The following is a 17,244-nucleotide window of genomic DNA, read 5'->3' on the forward strand; positions in this document are numbered from 1 at the left end:
GTTGGGCGAGACCCACTGCAAGACTGGCAGATGAAACCTGCCTGTTTCAGCAGGTCAGGGTAGACAATGAGGACCAGGTTTAGCTCAGGCAGGCTGCTGCCTACAGCAGAAGAAAAGGCTTAGCCCTGCTGCCTGCATGTGAGACCTAGAAAGCCTGAGTGGCTGCTGCGGCCACGGGAGGCCCTGCAACAAGTGGGCTGGTCAGGCTCAGCAGCAGCAGGCACTACTCCCAAATCTCCCACCCAACCTCTGCTCCACCCAAGGACAGCTCTCTCCCTTCCCTTCCTCTCCTCTGGCAGGAGCAGCCCGCCCTGGCCCAGCCTTGATGCTTCAGTTTTGTCTGAATCCAAAGCAATCACTCAAAAAAAGCAGGAGCTGAGGAGGACAGAGGAGCCTCCCTGTAGTCTGGACCATGGTAGGACCCATCACAGATGGCCTTGCAAGCCATCCACTCAAGGTGCCCGAATCAGATTTTAACGCCTGAGTGAATCTGAACACCCATTGGTCTCGTGGCCCAGCAATGGTTCCCCTTATGAACAATGGCCTACGGCAGGTCACTCACAGGTGTAGCCACCAGCAGCCCTCCCAGGTCCAAGGGTCACAATGAGCTGTTGGGCCATGCAAGGCAACACTAACCCTGCTGAGGCTGTGGTGTCAAGTAGGACCACAGGAACAGCGAGCCCACCAAAACCTCCTCACACACAGCGCGAGTCCACGGGGCGTGAAACAGCCCCACTTGCCCTTGGCTCAGGAACTGCCCATGGGGGAGAGGGCATAGCCCCCTGCCTGCCCCGCTCCTTCCCAGGGGCCCGACTCTCTCCCCACATCAGCTTTCCAGTGGGAAAAACGGGCTCGGGGGCGCCCACCAGCCATCTCGGGCCGGGGACGAGGCGCTGTGGCTGCCCCCGGGGGCCCCGCTCAAACGCCTGGGGCTGGCGGCTGCCCCTGCGCGTAGCGCCGCTGCTCCGCGGCCGAGGGGCGAGAGCGGGGCGGGGGGCCGGGAGCGAGCGGGGCCGCGGCAGGGGCCGGGGCCGGCCGGGCGGGCTGGAGGGGAGAGGCGTCTCGGCCAGAGGGGTGTGCGGAGCCGCCGTGGAGGGCGGAAACGGGGTGGGGGGATTTGCGTCAGTGAGGGAGCTGGGAGCGGGCGAGGGCGGGCGGGACGGACAGAGGGACAGACGGACGGAGGGAGCCCGCGGAGCGGCACCGGCCCTCCTCGCTCGCCCCATGGAGCTGTGCCCAGGGTCCGTGGCGCCCTCGGGCTGGGCGCTGCCGCTCCTCCTCGCCCTGGGCGCCGGGCTCAGCCACGCCACCCCGCACCTGCGGTACAGCCGGCCGGGCTCCCGCAGCAAGTGAGTACCGCCCGCCCCGGAGGGGGCTGCGGGAGCCGTTGCCGGCGGCGGGGCGAGCCGGGGCGGGCTGAGGCGGGCGGGCTTGCGGGCTGGGGCAGCCGGGGTCGCCGGGGCGGGCGGGCTGGGGTGGCGTGCGGGCCCCCTCCTGCTTGCCCGTCCCTGACGGCCCTTGCCTTTTCACCCCCAGGAACTGGTGCGCCTACATAGTGAACAAGAACGTGAGCTGCTCGGTGCTGGACGGGACGGAGAGCTACGTCCAGGCCCAGTACAAATGCGCTTGGAACCAATTCCCCTGCCAGCCCACCCCGGTGTAAGTAGCCGAGGGAGCGACCTCGGGAGGGAAAGCGCTCGGCCACCCGCTGCCGAGCGCCAGCGCAGAAGCGGTCGCTGCCGCTTCCCTCGGGCTGTTCCCGGTTCCCCAAAGAGCGTATGGCCAAGGCAGGAGGGCGCGTACCGCCCTCTGGTCCTCAGCGCGCCCCGAACAAAGCGCTGACTCTGGTTGCAAACATCAGTCTGCCGAAGCTAATTAGAGCCAGATTGAGCGCCTCGTTGGTCCGAGCAGCCAGTCCGCTGCGCGCAGCCCAGGGGGCGCTGGGCTGGCACCCCTGGTCTGGCCGGGCTGCCGCGGGGGGAGCACCCAGGCTGAGCATGGGCGGCGGGAACGCCAGCACCTGCTGGGAACACACCTGCGCACCCCGCCCCGGGTTTGCCGGGGTACCGCGGTGCTCAGAGCCGGTTTTGTGGTTGCTCCGTGTTGCTGGGTCGGTGCGTAGCGGCGGCGGAGAGCCAGGAACGGGAGGCAGCGCGTTTACAGCCTGCATGAGTATCCCTGTCAGCTGTCCAGTGAGGAGAGCAGCCAACAAAGAGGTTTCTGTAGGGGTAGTACAAAGTTACTTGTTTGATTTTAAGTTTCCTGTTCTGGAGTGTGGCCATGTGGTAGCCGGTAGAGTGACCACCTACAACAGGGTGTACGGGAGTGAGGCAGTGTGGGCCTGCAGGTAGAGCAGGAGTCACAAAACAGCTGTGTCTCACTTATCTCCTGGCTGGTCCCAGCCAAATCCCCTTTCCTCAGTTTCCCCACTTTAAAAGCAGTAATATTTGCATACTTCTGTTTGAAAGCTGTAGTTGATAAGCGCTCTGTGAGATCATTTTACCTTGCCCAGAAGTCAGTGGAAAGGCACTCATAGATTTTCATGGGGTTAGGCTCAGAGTTGGAGTGAGGATTCTCTTACAACAAAGAATTACTAGTTTTTATTTTGACATGAAGTAGTGAGGATAAGACTGGTGCTGCAAGGTCCCGAAACAGACTGCAGACATCAATGGCGCTGCTGCCCTGGAGTCTGTGACAATAGGTATTGGGCGTATGGCATTCAAATGCACTGTTTTCTGTTTGTTTGGGTTGTTATTTTTTGTTTAAAAAATAGCTTTTCTCTATTGGAGTATATAAACACTAGAGTTTGAGGGAAATAACAAAGGCAGCAGACAGCTGAGTAGCACTGTCTTGTGTAATTTCCCTTGTTTCCCTTTGGAGTGTTGAACTGGTAATTCTGGACTTCTAACTGATCTTATGTACTGTGTAATGGGGTTTGCCCTCTGTCATGTGGAGTCTCGATAGTGGAGCCCTGGAGGAGTGAGGAGTGGTTGAAACTGAGCTCTTTGAACACATAAATCACTAAACATTAAGATAAGGAATGTCAGAGGCGGTAAATTAAGATTTTCTTGGACTATGTGCTAGTAGATAATGAAGAAAGTGCAAAGGCGTTGCTTCCAGCTCAGAAAATTCCTGAACTGAGAACTGCTTGAGTGGGTGAGATCTTTGGCAAGAGTCAGAAGGGGAAGCCCAGCTTGAGCAGGGGCTGGACTGGGTGACCTCCAGAAGTCCCATCTCTTCCAGATGACTCTGTGATTCTTTGAAGTGGCATTGTCTGTCCTTGTGCTTCTCCTAAACATCTGGAGTTGGCTGATGTCAGGGAGAGAATATGGGGCTAAACAGACATTTGGTCTCGCTTGCTGTGGCCCATCTCATGGGGTTTTTTTGTTCTTTTGAGAATGGAATTAGATACTTATTGTAAGTCTTTGTTTCCTTAATTTGACTTTCTTTGGTGAACATCCCTGTTATTTTCTTCATAACTGCAAAGTAATTCCTTATTCTTAACATACAACATTTTAACTACTTATCACAGCACCAGCTGATTAACACTGAAAGCAGCTGGAATATCAAAACCTTGAAATCTTATTATGTCCAAAACTCTCTGTTCATAGACTCTCTTATTTTTCTGTCTGTTGCTGATGCATGCATTCTCTTAGTGGCAGAGTAAGAAAGGAACTAATCCAAAGCATTTGAAATACATGGTTTAAATCCTGCAAACTCCTGTGACCAGGAGTAACTTAATTCCTCTGAAAAATATTCAGTAGAAGTAACGGTCTTAATAACAAAACATGTTTATGTATGTTTGTTAGCTAATGTTGACAAAAATAGGACAGGAAGGAGATATAAAGGCAACAAAGAAATGACTGTGAGGACTTTACTGAAATTGTCTTTTTTCCTTTATACTCTTACATAGAGAAGTTAAAAATGAACTAAATAGGAGATATTCATCAGAATAAACTACAGTCCCTGTGTCGTCTCCTTCCGATACCCAAGGTTCATCTGAGAGCTCATTCTGCTGCAAACAGTGGGGACAGTGAGATCCAAATCAAACAAAGTGTTTGTTAACTGTATCGTAGATGTATGGGTTTTATTAGTACTTAAGTACTATTAGGGCTTTTTTTTTTTGATCAGTCACTGGATTTACTATGGATTTAAATTAGTTTAAGACAAGGTTTAAAGAGTCCTTCTAGTGTTTAGGTGCAGTCTAGGTTATGCATAACATTTACTTAAATTAAAAAGCTCACTGCATTTTTTGTGGGAGTGTTTCACTGCCTTAAACATCCAATGTATTCCTGAATTCTATGTGTTCACATACAAGAGAGTGTGTATTTCAGATGTGGAATATAGTCAGCACTGATTGATTTATTTTTTTAAATTTTTTTTAGAAATAGAAAGCTCTGTTGATTAAGCCTAAAAATCATATGCGTACATGAACCCTTTTTATCTACCCTTTAGGCCCATTAAAATATCATTTGTCTGGAAAAATATACACTGTTGGAATGACTGCACTTCTGGGAGCGTTAACTGTAATTTGAGTTTGGCTACAGGGTTTATTTCCTGAAATGTTAAGTTGAAATTGAGGAAATTATTACACTTCATTGTTTAAGTGTTTTATAGGTGTTTAGGCTTGATAGTGCGTTTCCTCAGTGAAAAATTAGTGAATGCTTTGGCTGATTAAGGTGCCAAGGATGAATGTGAGTTGAACTGTGGCTGTTCAAGAGATAGGAAGAGAGGGAGTAGAAAGAAAAAGCAGAGAGGCCCTTTGAAGTATATTCCCTTTGTAGTATGGGGGGATCCTGATTTATTTTTCTTGAAACTGTGGCTAGCAAAGGAGGGAGTAACTTTGTTATTAGTGGGCCATTGGACTGAAAGATACTTATACAAAATATTAGTGTTTTTACCCACTAAAAAAGAGCTTGTATGTTTTGAAATTTAATATAGCTTCATAAATAACTGACCCCTTCCCTACTTGTTTTGTTGTGAATTTCCTTTCCTAGCTTTCTTATGAATGGGTTAGTAACTTTATTAGTTACAAATTTCTAATAATTCTAATTGTGTTGTCTGATTCTAAAAGAAAAATATGTTGCCCTTCTGGCTATATCCTACACACTCTTTAGGGTTGTGGCTTCTCTGGGGCATCCTCTGGTCAGTGTATCTGCTTCAAGGTAGGATGTTGTTATATCAGTTGTTTGTTTTGCCTCTTGTGCTGTAGAGTGTGTTGGGACACTGGACCGTACTGTAGGTGCTCCAATTATGGCCCATTTGGGGGCAAACCTGCTTTCATTTAAAATTTTGGAGTGAACTGAAGTGACTGAAGCAGAGGGATGTTTTCTGGCTTTCCATCTTTGCTATGGAACTGGCAAATGGGACTTCCCCATGCGAGGTAGTAAATCAAACAGGAAAAAATTTAGACTGGCAGGAACCTCTGGAGGTCACGTAATCCTCCCATAGCCCCCAGCCAACAGCAAAGCGAGCTTCAAAGTTAGATCAGGTTGCTCAGGATCTTGAAGAAAGGTTGTTTTATCAGTTCTCCCCATTAATTCTGCCCATGTGAGTCAAGATGTTTGTGTGCTTAAGTGTATAACGAGTCAGGTCACCTGTCCTTAGCTTGTGGGGAGCTGAATTCATGATTTAGTGTGAGCTTCTCAACTTAACACTAATGATAAACATGTAATAAGCAAACTCATTATTTCACCAGGTTGCATGTGCTTAGAAAATAGTCAAGGAAATGATGAATGAATCAATAGCTAAATTAGCAAGCGTTTCCAAATCTCTCATTGAGCAATGTTTTCCAACTTCTTGACATTTAGTACTTTCAAATGACCATAAATAACCCCACTGCCAAACTAGTCAAGGTTTTAATTGTTGCCAAGAGGAAGATTTAAGGCATAAGATTCAAGTAACTGTAGAGACTGTTACTTCTAATTTTCTGCAATCATAAATATCAGGATAGATGACTATACTGTGTAACACACAGGTTTTAATTAGCAGTATTAAATGTTTATTAATAAAATAGTATTGAGTAAAAGTGAGGATTTTGTTACTGAAAAACAGAGTATCAGTTTTCCAGTTGAAGCTAAATGGCTTCATCTTTTTTTGGTTTTTATTTTGATTTTCTGGCAACTCCAGAGTGACCTGAGTGGAACACATCAGCCCCAGACTAAGAGCATGTAGGAAATCCACATCTAGGATATCCACATGTGGTTTTCCACCCTTCAACAGTCCCAGTGTATTTTTCTCTGAGACTAAGCATACAGACCAGTGTCAGAGTGCTCAGCACCAGGCAGGATCAAACCTAAGCTACACAAGTCAGCACAGATCAGAGCCTGTTTGTCACTGGAGTCTAGCAATGCATATGTCATGAGAAAAACTTTCAGGATGCACAAAAACTTGAAGGGAAAGTGAGGGTTGTTTAATGTTTCCCCTCCATATATCTAGAAAGATCTTTAGGATTTTTTTTTCCTGCTTAGTGTATTTTGTGTGAAGCAGAGTTTCTTTGTACAGGCTCCAGCTAGCTGACTACATAGGGAGGTTAGCCTAAGGGGTTCTGCATTGAAAACAGTAAGGAAACTTAACTTCAGAACGTGCTTCAGTTTCCTGGAGTGCTTGTTTGAAAATCTTTGAGCGCCTGCTGGGTGTGGTAAACTTTCCTGGCTGTCTCCTCGAGCCTGAAATTGTGCATCTATCTCTGTCTCCATGCACTGAACGCAACAGAGTCTTTGTCCTCTGGGAGCTGGACACAGAATTTTCATTTCACACATCATTCGAGTTTGTTGCAATAATTCAAAAAACTGCTCCTCAGTTCCTGTTAATGTAAATAAATGGAGTTTTTATGCTTTTATTGTTTGAGAAATGTGTGACCCCTGGAGGTCTGGGGTCTCTTCTGTTGAGCATGAAAGTGTTGCCAAAACAGCAAATTACTAATCTTAGAGAGCTGCTGACCTGGTTTATTCTGTCTTCAGTTACCCAAATAACCAAGGAGCATTCTGCACCATTAGAAAGTGGGCAATGCCAGTTTACACATTGTAGATTATTACTCCCATCTGAGTTCTATTTTGCATTCACATCTCATCTTTTCTCTCTCTTCTGGTTCACTTTTGACCTGGTGTCTTGAAAAGTATCAACTCTCAGAGCAATGCAGCGTTTTATTCATAAAGTTAAGGTCCTAGTCAAGACCACACATTAGCTTTTGCATTCATCAAAATATGGGTTATCTTATGCTGTGCATGTTTTCACATATTCTGCCAGCAGTAGCTCTTTCTTGGCGTGATCCTAGCAATAAGCTTCTTTCATGGGCAGAGAAGCAGAAGAGATACCACTGGAGCTCAGTTTCTCAGGAGCAGTGCTCTGCATCCTCACTGGCGTAAGATGAGAAACTCGGTCCCCGCTGCTGGGAGAGGTCGGTGAGGGTGTTGTTAAAACATCACCTGTTGTGGAGTCACTTCCTGCTCCATCACTTTTAGACTAAATCACAGTGCTGCTCTACAAAGTTCTTCTGAAAGGGTGTATTAAGAAGAGTGTGGCCAGCAGGTAGAGGGAGGTTCGCCTCCCTCTCTACTCTGCCCTGGTGAGGCCTCATCTGGAGAACTGTGTCCAGTTCTGGGCTCCCCAGTTTAAGAAGGACAAGGAATTACTGGAGGGAGTCCATCAGTGGGATATGAAGATGGTTAGAGGTCTGTAGCATCTTTCTTATGAGGAGAGACTGAGAGAGCTGGGTCTGTTCAACATGGAGAAGAGAAGGCTGAGAGGGGATCTCATCAATGTTTATAAATATCTCAAGGGTGGGTGTCAAGAGGATGGGACCAGACTCCTTTCAGTGGTGCCCAACAGTAGGATGAGGGGCAACAGGCACAGGCTGAAGCACAGGAGGTTACATCTGAATACAAGGAGAAACTTCTTTACTTTGAGGGTGCCAGAGCACTGGAACAGGCTGCCCAGAGAGGTTGTGGAGTCTCTTTCTCTTGAGACATTCAAGACCCACCAGGACACATTCCTGTGTGATCTGCTCTGGGTGATCCTGCTTTAGCAGGTGGGCTGGACAAGATGATCCCCAGAGGTCCCTTCCAACCCCAACCAGTCTGTGAAATCCATTTGAAAGCATTGTATTTTCACGGTTCTCCTATTGCATTTTATTTAGTGGGTTTTTAGTGGTTTGCTGTTGGTCTGTCGTGTGGTTGACTGGCATAGGTTTATCTTGCAGCAAAATGGAGGGAAGAAACCATGTAAGGTAACTCAAGTTTGTAAATCCCAAAAAAAAGCTCTGCTTTGAGCCTTGTCACAGACTGTCTGTGACTCTAAGTTAGGTAAATGCATCCTGTGTCTTGGTTTCTCTACTCATTAGAAGAGACTGCCTACTTGCCTTTCAGGAGGGGTAATTAATGAACATTTAAGAGTATGAAAGTTTCAAAGCTGAAACTTATTTTTTGGGCATTCCCTACTGGACTTCAATGGTCAGCTTTGTAAGAATAGAATCCTTGGTGGCTGAGGGGGCAAGAGAGAGTGATGGGGTGGGGAGAGGTATTTAGAGATGTGTATATTCATGCACACATACAAACACATATCACTGGAAAAACAAAATGCTAGTATGAGACATAGGGGCATGTTTCAGAGTATGCGCTTCCTTTGTTGTTTCTTCCCAAGAAGAAATATTTCTCTCCCAAAAGAGAAAATTGTAATTTGAATCTTGTATTTTGGATAGAAGAATTCTAACTGGGGTGAGTGACATCAAAATTCACTATATAAGTGATGAACAATGGCACTTCTAGAGATTTTGAATGGAACTATACATGATACCCTGTGGTGTTGTCTGACAAGAGTTGAGCATTTTTGTCTTCGTCCAGTTCCTGCGATCTTCTGCTCCTCTTATTGAAAAAGAAACAAACTCTGCAGTAACATTCAGCCAGATTCTCTTGGATGTGTTGAGTTAATATTCAGCGTTAAAGAGAACCATGGGTGAGAGACCAGGCTGTAGTGAGCTGATTTGGGCACTGTGATTCTCTGTGCCTTCCCTGGCACAAATAGATGAGGGGACAGAGTTCTTTAGAGGCAGAGAAAAGCAACTTTTCTCCCTCCATCCTGACAGCCGATGCGCTGGAGATGGAGCAGGAGGGAGGAATGCAAGTTGCCTGTGCCAAGTCTCTGCCTCCTTGCAGTTCCTTGCAGACAAAAGGAATTCTCTGCTCCCATCATGCTGCTCAGGTGGTATGAAGGCATAGAATAAACACTCAGCACTGGAAAAAGTGCTTAGTCTCTAATACTCATCTCTAATACTCAATACACAGTTTCAGTCCCTGTTAAAGCCCTCAGCCAGCAGTGTTTTTTTACCCAGGATTTAGCTCAGAATAGGTCTGCTGCAAATGTTGGCCATGCTACATGTTAGTGCAGACTAGATTAAAAGCATCCTTATGTGCCTAGAGACACTGAGCCTCCTTGGTAGTGTGTGCTAGTGGAGGTCATCATACAGGGATGCCTCAAAATTGTGCTTTTCACAGTGCAAACAATTTTGAAACACTCTCTGCTTGCTTTTGATAATGTATATTAGGGCCTGATGATTATATAAAGACCTGACCATGGTCTTTCTGGAATTTCAGTTGAGATGTGTGTGGCTGGGGCAGGCATTGGGCTAGTGGTTAGTCACTGGCATTTTTTTTAAAGAAAAAGTAGTTCCCCAGACCCCAACACGTGCAAACACATGTACTGACTTTTTTAATGTAAATTTGGAAAGCAAAAAAACCAGCTAAAGGAAGAGTAGCAGTGGAAAGATGAGACTTAAGTCCATCCATGAGAAGCAGCTTAATGTCTCTAATGCCAGATGAAAATCAAAAACAATTTTAGGGTTCAGTAGGATTCTTTTAAAATAGATTTTTGCTGCAACATACAATTGAGATTTATTACCGACTCCATGGTTTGCTTTCAATTAACATCTAGGATTCTGTAGGCTAATCTACTGTCAAAACATCTTTTTGCTGCTTGCCATAGATGCCTTAGGATAAATTCTTAGTAAGACGTATTTTTGTCAAATTAAGCTCATCCGTGGGCTGGAACACAAGCTAGCTGCCAATGCTGCCATGCAGTAGCAAGTTTATAAAAGAAAAAAATCCAGAGCTGGGATTTGACTGGCCTTGACTTCAGCATTCTGCTGTACAGGGGGGTAAACATGAGCAGGGGAGCTTAAACACCCACAGGAGAGGTGGCTCAAGTGCAAGTCAACAGTGTCCAACATGCTCTTTGGGTAATCGGATGGAAGTAACGACTTTAGGACGAGGTGCAGCCCCATTTTGACTCTGCTGGTTGTATTGGCTCTTCTTCTGTTGACCGTAAGGGAAATACAGACAATTAGCATCTGTCCATACTTACAGAGTAGGCACCTGAAATTCAGGCATGTTGAAAATCACTGATACAGACAATTGCTAAAAGTCTCTGTGGTTTTAGTGGAACTGAGATTTCTGCCACCATTTGTAGGGGTTGCAATTAGGTCTCCACTTGTGGGAAACAGAAAACTTGGGATCAACTGGTTCTAGTGTAGTGATGATGTGGTATAAAAGGCCAATTGAGGTATATTTTCAGCAGAAGCCTTTGCAGCCTATAAAATTAAAAAAACCCCACACTTGGTCAAAATATAATTGCATTTAATTATGTAAGCTAGGTAGTATCTTATGGGGGTGGGGAGGATGTGGGGGTGTGGTCTGTGTGCTACTTCAGCACTCCCATTACTATATATTGGCAATTTGGATGATTTGGACGTGCAAGAACAGGAGTATACAATTTACAAAGAATGGACCTACATTCAATAAAAGCATTAAGTAGTGCAGATTTGTCGTCTTCTATGCAATAAGACCACGATTTGCATGCTGCTGAAGTTGTGGGACCTGTTCCAATAACTACAGAATTTTGGACCAACCTTGAAGTTTTGTGCTCAGAATAAACATTTTATACGCTGCTCATGTTGAAACATATGCTGATTCTGCAGTCCCTTCCTCACAGTGAGGATGTGGTGGCACTTATCTCCGTGCATTTCCCTAAAGGTTGAATGTTAATATCCAGTTACAGAACCAAGCCATATGTTTTCCCACCAATTTTGTCCGAATGTTTCTGATTTGTATTATCGCCATTAGGTGACATTCCAAATATCAGTGCTAACTGCTTCCTTCTGTGGTTTAGCACCATGAGAAAAGTATAGGTCATTCCCCAGTCAAAATGTCTAGCATTTGCAGCAAACATGTATTTTTAATTAAGCGTTTTCCTAAGAAAAATGCTTTTCTCTCAAAGAGGAAGAATATTTGAATACTGTTGCCATACTGTACAACTTCATTTCAACTGTGAAATACTTAGATATTAAAAGTGGATATTTACATTAGCATTCTGAATGTTTTCTCATTTGTTCAGCATGTTGAATTCACAGTGAAGGTAGTAGGCGTTGGTAGTTACAGGCTTGTTGTGGAAAGACTCCTAAAAAACAGCTGTTCTTATTTTCTCTGTTGCGAGGCAAGATTAGAGACTGTTGAAGTGACCCCTTTATTCATGCTTTCTAAAAGAATGATTTAATTCGTAGTATTTAGCTCGATTCAGCAGAAGGATATGACCATCATCTTGGCTGGAAGTCCATGAGGGGATGGGGTGATTAGGCACAATAAATGCTGGTGTATTGCATGTAACTTTTAAGCACACAGTAAATTTGGTTTTGCTGTCTTTGTGACACTTGTGAAAATAATTGTGGTTATTAATGCTTACTTGCATAACAGACATCCAAATCAAGTGGAGGAAGATTTAATGTTTTAATATTTTTTAGTTATATTCCAGCACATACAGGCATTAAAGAGGAGCCTCAATTCTTTATGAGACATATAAAACTTTTGTGAATTCTTTTGAATGAATTGCATTACTGGGTAACTGTCTGAAGATTCACACCTACAAGAGAGAAGATGTGAAACTTGGGCATGTTGAGTTCTAACCATGTAACTCTACCCAGCTGCACAGAGAAGCAACCTTTCCTCTATCCTGCTACACTGAGTGCATTTTGTGTGTTCTGTATGTTTGTGTTTGTATGTTCTACGCTTGCTGTGACTGTGAATGAGCAACTGGAACCAGACTACCGCTTTAAAAAAACGGGTTTATGATTGAGAATCTCCCTTGGGCTGGATGGATGCCAGTGACTGTCATTTATCGCATCTGGACGGTGCCTGCACAGTGACACCATTCCTTTCATGGGCAACTTCCACACCTGTGTATGAAGCAGAGCGTTGGTAGAGAACCTGTAGCAATGAAGCTGTGATTTTTGAGAAACTTTTATGGGACTGGATTCAAATTAGCGAGGTGTGTGGGTATTTCCCAGCCTTACATGACTAGTCTTGCTGAAGGAAATGGGAGCAGCTCTGTCATTCCTTCAGCTGGACTGTCAGCATAGAGGAGCAATAGTTCCTGTTAAATATTAAAATTATAATAATTAAAATATTATAATAACAAACTATAATAAATTATAATAATTATATTAGTATAAATCCAAGTTTAATTTTGGAGCCAATGATGAGTATGTCTGTTTTGTTACCATAGTTCAAGATGTAAAATATGAAAGCTGTCCTACATCCAGATTTTGAAGCATTGTGATTCTAACTCGTTTTTACTCTAGGAGAATTGTGGTCTAGGATTCAGGTTAGTTTATATTTAATGTGCCATGGCTGAAATCAAAACAGATCCAATTCATATATTTGATTGAGCTCTCAGACACACAAGATTTTGTAAGGAATAGACTGCTACAACATTTTAAAAGCTGTAGGTACACAGTGTTTATATTTTATAATTTAGAATGGGAAGAATCTTCGGCATTTAAGATAATTTTTGTATTAAATCATATTAAAACATTTTATGCCTATTAGGATCATGAAACTATGAAATAAAAAGAAACAAAAATTTTGAACTTGCTTATTTTATCTTTTTAAGATGGAGTTTCGCAAAGTTTTATGATTTGTCCCTATGAAAAATACTACACTTGGTTTCTTTCAATTTGTTTATAATCTTCTTTTGTATTTGGCTGTGTCTTGTGATTTATTTTTGTCCAAATGTTGAAGTCACCTGAAGGTGTCAGCATTGATGGACATGACTACAGACAAAGTATGTGAAGAGAAACTTGTCAAAAGTGTGATAGGAATGACAGAAATGGTACAAGGAAAATCCTCGTTCTGTAATTTGAGCAAAGAAGTACAGAATTTGCACGCAGTGTTTGCAAAAGTTGTTCTTATCCTTTTATAAAATTTGTTTCAACTGTATTCTTAAAACTTAGGAGAAAACAAATACTGCAATTTTCAGGAAGGAGTTTGGCCCTGAAAGCTTAGAGAGGAACACACAAAAATTTTGGAGCAGTCAAGTGTTTGATAGAAATCAGATAAAAATATGTACAACCGTTTGCCGCATGTGGAAATTGATCTGGAAGTTCAAAGTTCCCATTTCAGTGATGTGGTGGTTGTGAGAGAGGTTGTAATGACTCCCAAACCACTTCAAAACACTCAAGTATCTGCTAATCCTATCGTTCCTCTGACTGTAGCAGCTAGCTGGAAGGACAAGAATCAAACCGAAATTACCTACAAGAGATGTGGTTTAATACTTCAGATAAGGGAGACGGAAAAGGAAATTCCTGGGTGGCCGGGATGTTGTCTTTCCCAATTGTACCCTCTACATTGCACTCTTGTATTTAATTTTTAAAGCACTTGACCTTGGGGATGTCTGTACTTTACATTTGTAAACAGGATTCAGCAGATGTTTCAGTGAAAATTGTAAAAGAAAATTATGAGCTGGAGTGCAGCCTACAGCTGTTTCATATATGCTGTTGTGGAGGTAAAAAATGATTGGAAACCTACTCTGAGTTTACGTGCTCCAAGGCAGAACCTGAAAAGCTGAAAACTACAGTAAACCACTTCAGTAATGGGCAGCTGATAGATTTATAGCCTAGTCTGCCTCTGCCTTCCTATGAAGACTCACAGGAGAAGAGAATCCAGAGAATCTTATTAGAAGAAACTACTCTCTGGACCCAAAATAGTTGGAAATAATATGATATTGTCTCTAGTCTAAGTAACTTTTTCCCCTTAAATGAGAAGTTGTGGATAAAGTAATAATTCAAAAGAACACTGAGTATTTCCTGAATGCAAAAATTAGAATATATTGTTGGCAGAATTGGGAAAGATGTGGCTGGAAAAGAAACAAGTTCATAATTAGTAGTTAGCATTTTAATCCCCCTGCCCTGAGTTTGCTAAGCAGCTTACCAGAAAAGGGACAGTAAATGGCTATCAGATGTGGGATGTTATATTAAAACTATGTTTCTGAAGGTGAAAAATGCTCAATAAAAAAGCCTCACAGAATTATTTCAGCAGTTATTTGCACGCATGTCAAGAGAAGCTTTGGAGAGTAACAGTTCAACTCTTACTTTGTGACTTTCAATGTAAACTCTTTCACAGTCAGTGTATGATTTAACTCTTTCCATTTGGTAGTTGATTACTGATTATTTGGAAACAATAATGGGTTTTGCCTATTAATACAAAAAAAATGTTTACTGAAACACATAGTCGATTTTCTTTTTTCTGTAATAGCATGACTGTGCTCATTCTGCAGTGTGTCCTCTCTGTCCCAAAATACGTTCCCTGTGAGCCCAGCCAGGCTAGGAATGAAATCTGTTGCAGAGCTCCTGTTGAGTCCTTCCTCACCGTCTTGTATTTCTTCTGCCTGTATCACTACTTTAGGGACACCTCAGCTGTGAAGTGAGTCTGTCCTTCACTAATGGATGCAAACTGGTGTTCTGTGGAGGGGTTTGGTTAGATGGAAATATGTTGTTGAATTAGTCAGGCCCAAAGGAATCTCAAGGCCACTTCAAGAAGCTGAGAATCTGCTGTGAGAAAGAGGGGCGTTTCTTCATCAACAGGGCCTCAGCATGGTGCGAGTCGTTGGACCTATCATCGGTGGGGCTCCAGCGTGTGGACTGCCCATGATATTCATTTAGCAAATCCATGCTTGGAGCATGGACACGTGATTAGAGAATAGTTGCGTATATAAGGAGACTTGTTTCTGTAATAAATGGCTTTGCGTGATTCACATTGAATCGGAATGCTGAGTCCTTTATCGCTCCAACAGTGTTCTAATATGAAATAATCTTAAGAGAAAAAGATCTAAAAGTGTGATAGGTTATAGGGAGATTAGCACTATGATACTAGTTTTATTCAGAGAAAGGAATTAATGTTGAAGTAGAAATGGAGGTAACCTTTTTGCTTCTATTGTGGTATGTGTTCCAAGTATACCAATTTACAGAGCTCAGGTGACAAATCCGTGTTTTATTCATTTTCCTCACCTCTCAATCCAAAATGAACTGCACCTTAAATTGATTTAGTTTTTATAAAACAAAAGCTGTGTGTGCTCTGGTGGGGTAGCATGGTGTTTGGCTGCAGTTGGACATGGGGTACGTGTGCTGAAGGGAAGTTGTGGAAGATGTCTATGGTTAAACAAAGTTGCACTACGAGTCATTTATTAACTTTTGAGTGATTAATCACAGAAACATAAGGTTGTATGTATGTAACATATGCGTATGTTTGTCTGCAAGACCCTCATCTTAAGTGGGGCAGTGAAGTAGGAAGAAGTTGATTCCTTTGTTGGTCATAGCCTTTCATCTGACTCCTCTTTTCATGTCCTTATCTGAATCCTCCTTTCATGTTGTTATCTGACTCATGCTTTCAGCACCTTGTCCTTCCCTGCAATATCCCTCCTAGCTGTGGCTGCTCCACACACACAGATTCTGAGGAATGGTTGAAGTGGAGACTGTGAGAAGACAAATGGGACAAAGCAGGCAGAAACATTTTTTGATGTCAAGAAGAGCTGCTGCCAGCACAGCCCCATGGGTGGGTTTGTAAGGAAAAGGCAGTTAGAGGAAAAAGGTTTTGTATTTATAGAGTCATCCACTGGCGCTCCTTGCTACACTCAGCAGTGTCTGATGAGACAAACCTTCATTTCCCACAATGCGTTATCCCTCTGCTCACACAGGAAAGCCCCTGTTGCTATGGCCATATTTGCTGTCCCTGGCATGGCTGTGTTGAGTGCAGGCAACTTTAAAACCAAGACAAACATTTGTTCCTTTAATGTTTGAAGGAGAAAATGAAGCATATATGAAATTAATTGATTTTAATTAAAGAAAAATAGCTTAAATTTTAGGTTTAATCTAAATAGCAGATTAGCTTACAGATCATTTAAAATACTTTCTCTTTTGACAGATATCGAACGAGTTTCAGACCTCGGTACACAATTGCTTATAAGACCGTAACAGAGCTGGAATGGAGATGTTGTCCCGGCTACAAAGGGGAAGACTGCAGAGAAGGTCCAGCAGACAAGCCAAACGCTGCTCGTCGTCCTGCAACACCACCGAAGGCTGTTGTGAAGAAAGGCTTGGGTAACTTTTTGTTTGAATTTTGGTATGCATGGTCACGTCTGGGTTCTTTTGTCTTTTAAGTATGAGAACCATTATGGTTTCTATTAAACTTGACTACTGGCAGGTACAAAATCCATATGGAAGACACTGTGTGGTGGGCAAATAAAAGCCAAGGCAATAAGAGTCTTGATACAGAGAATTTCCTAAAGAATAAGAGGGCTGGGTATAGAACACTGGACATAAATGTCAGGTTTTTTGTGGTTTCTTCAATGTTCAGGAAAAAAAAAATAAGATAAATTTGAGAGGAACTATGATTAAAACAAAACAGAACAGGTACTAATGTTAATGATACATAATGCTCCCTAGAAGTTTCACAGTGTTTTGTTTGCTCAAGGGCTTGTGCAGATTTTACAGATTCACGTTAGATTACCTGGCTTTAGTATTATGGAATAAGGGAGTGATAAGGCTCAGTTGGTGAAAAAATGCCTTGAAGAATGAAGGACGCTTGTTTGCATGAGATAGTGTCTTCTGAAAGGGTAGGAGGAGTGCTCTTCCTGCACTACTATGCCTTTTGTGCATTAACAAAAAATGATAAATACATGTTTCCTTCTGAAGGACTTTTTCCCAGCATCATTGGAGATTAGTATCATGTGTAGTGCTTAGATTTTCACTTGTGGTTTTTTGTGTAGTGGAGTGGACTGGGACTGAATACATGGTTTTAAACCAGTCCTATAGATTGTATCCCTGCTTTAAAATAAGCTTTTGAAATATTTTCTTAGCTCACCTAAAATATTATTTCCAAAAGATTACAATAAAACAGTGATATCTTTAGTTAACTTGCACAATGC

At 43.2% G+C, this 17,244-nt stretch overlaps 1 protein-coding gene across 2 annotated transcripts in view; it reads left to right on the forward strand.

Moving 5' to 3' along the window:
• The first annotated feature begins 1,138 nt into the window (after window positions 1-1,138).
• The window catches only part of EMILIN2 (elastin microfibril interfacer 2), a 38,479-nt gene continuing 22,373 nt past the window's right edge, over window positions 1,139-17,244 (forward strand). For both annotated transcript variants that reach the window (XM_065829985.2, XM_071804216.1), the window contains exons 1-3: window positions 1,139-1,349; window positions 1,537-1,659; window positions 16,242-16,417. In XM_065829985.2, the coding sequence (XP_065686057.1) occupies window positions 1,225-1,349; window positions 1,537-1,659; window positions 16,242-16,417 (424 nt within the window). In that variant the 5' untranslated portion in view covers window positions 1,139-1,224. The remainder of the gene's footprint in view (window positions 1,350-1,536; window positions 1,660-16,241; window positions 16,418-17,244) is intronic.

The sequence above is a fragment of the Patagioenas fasciata genome, chromosome 2, assembly GCF_037038585.1.
Source record: "Patagioenas fasciata isolate bPatFas1 chromosome 2, bPatFas1.hap1, whole genome shotgun sequence".
In the NCBI taxonomy this organism is placed as follows: Eukaryota; Metazoa; Chordata; class Aves; order Columbiformes; family Columbidae; genus Patagioenas; species Patagioenas fasciata.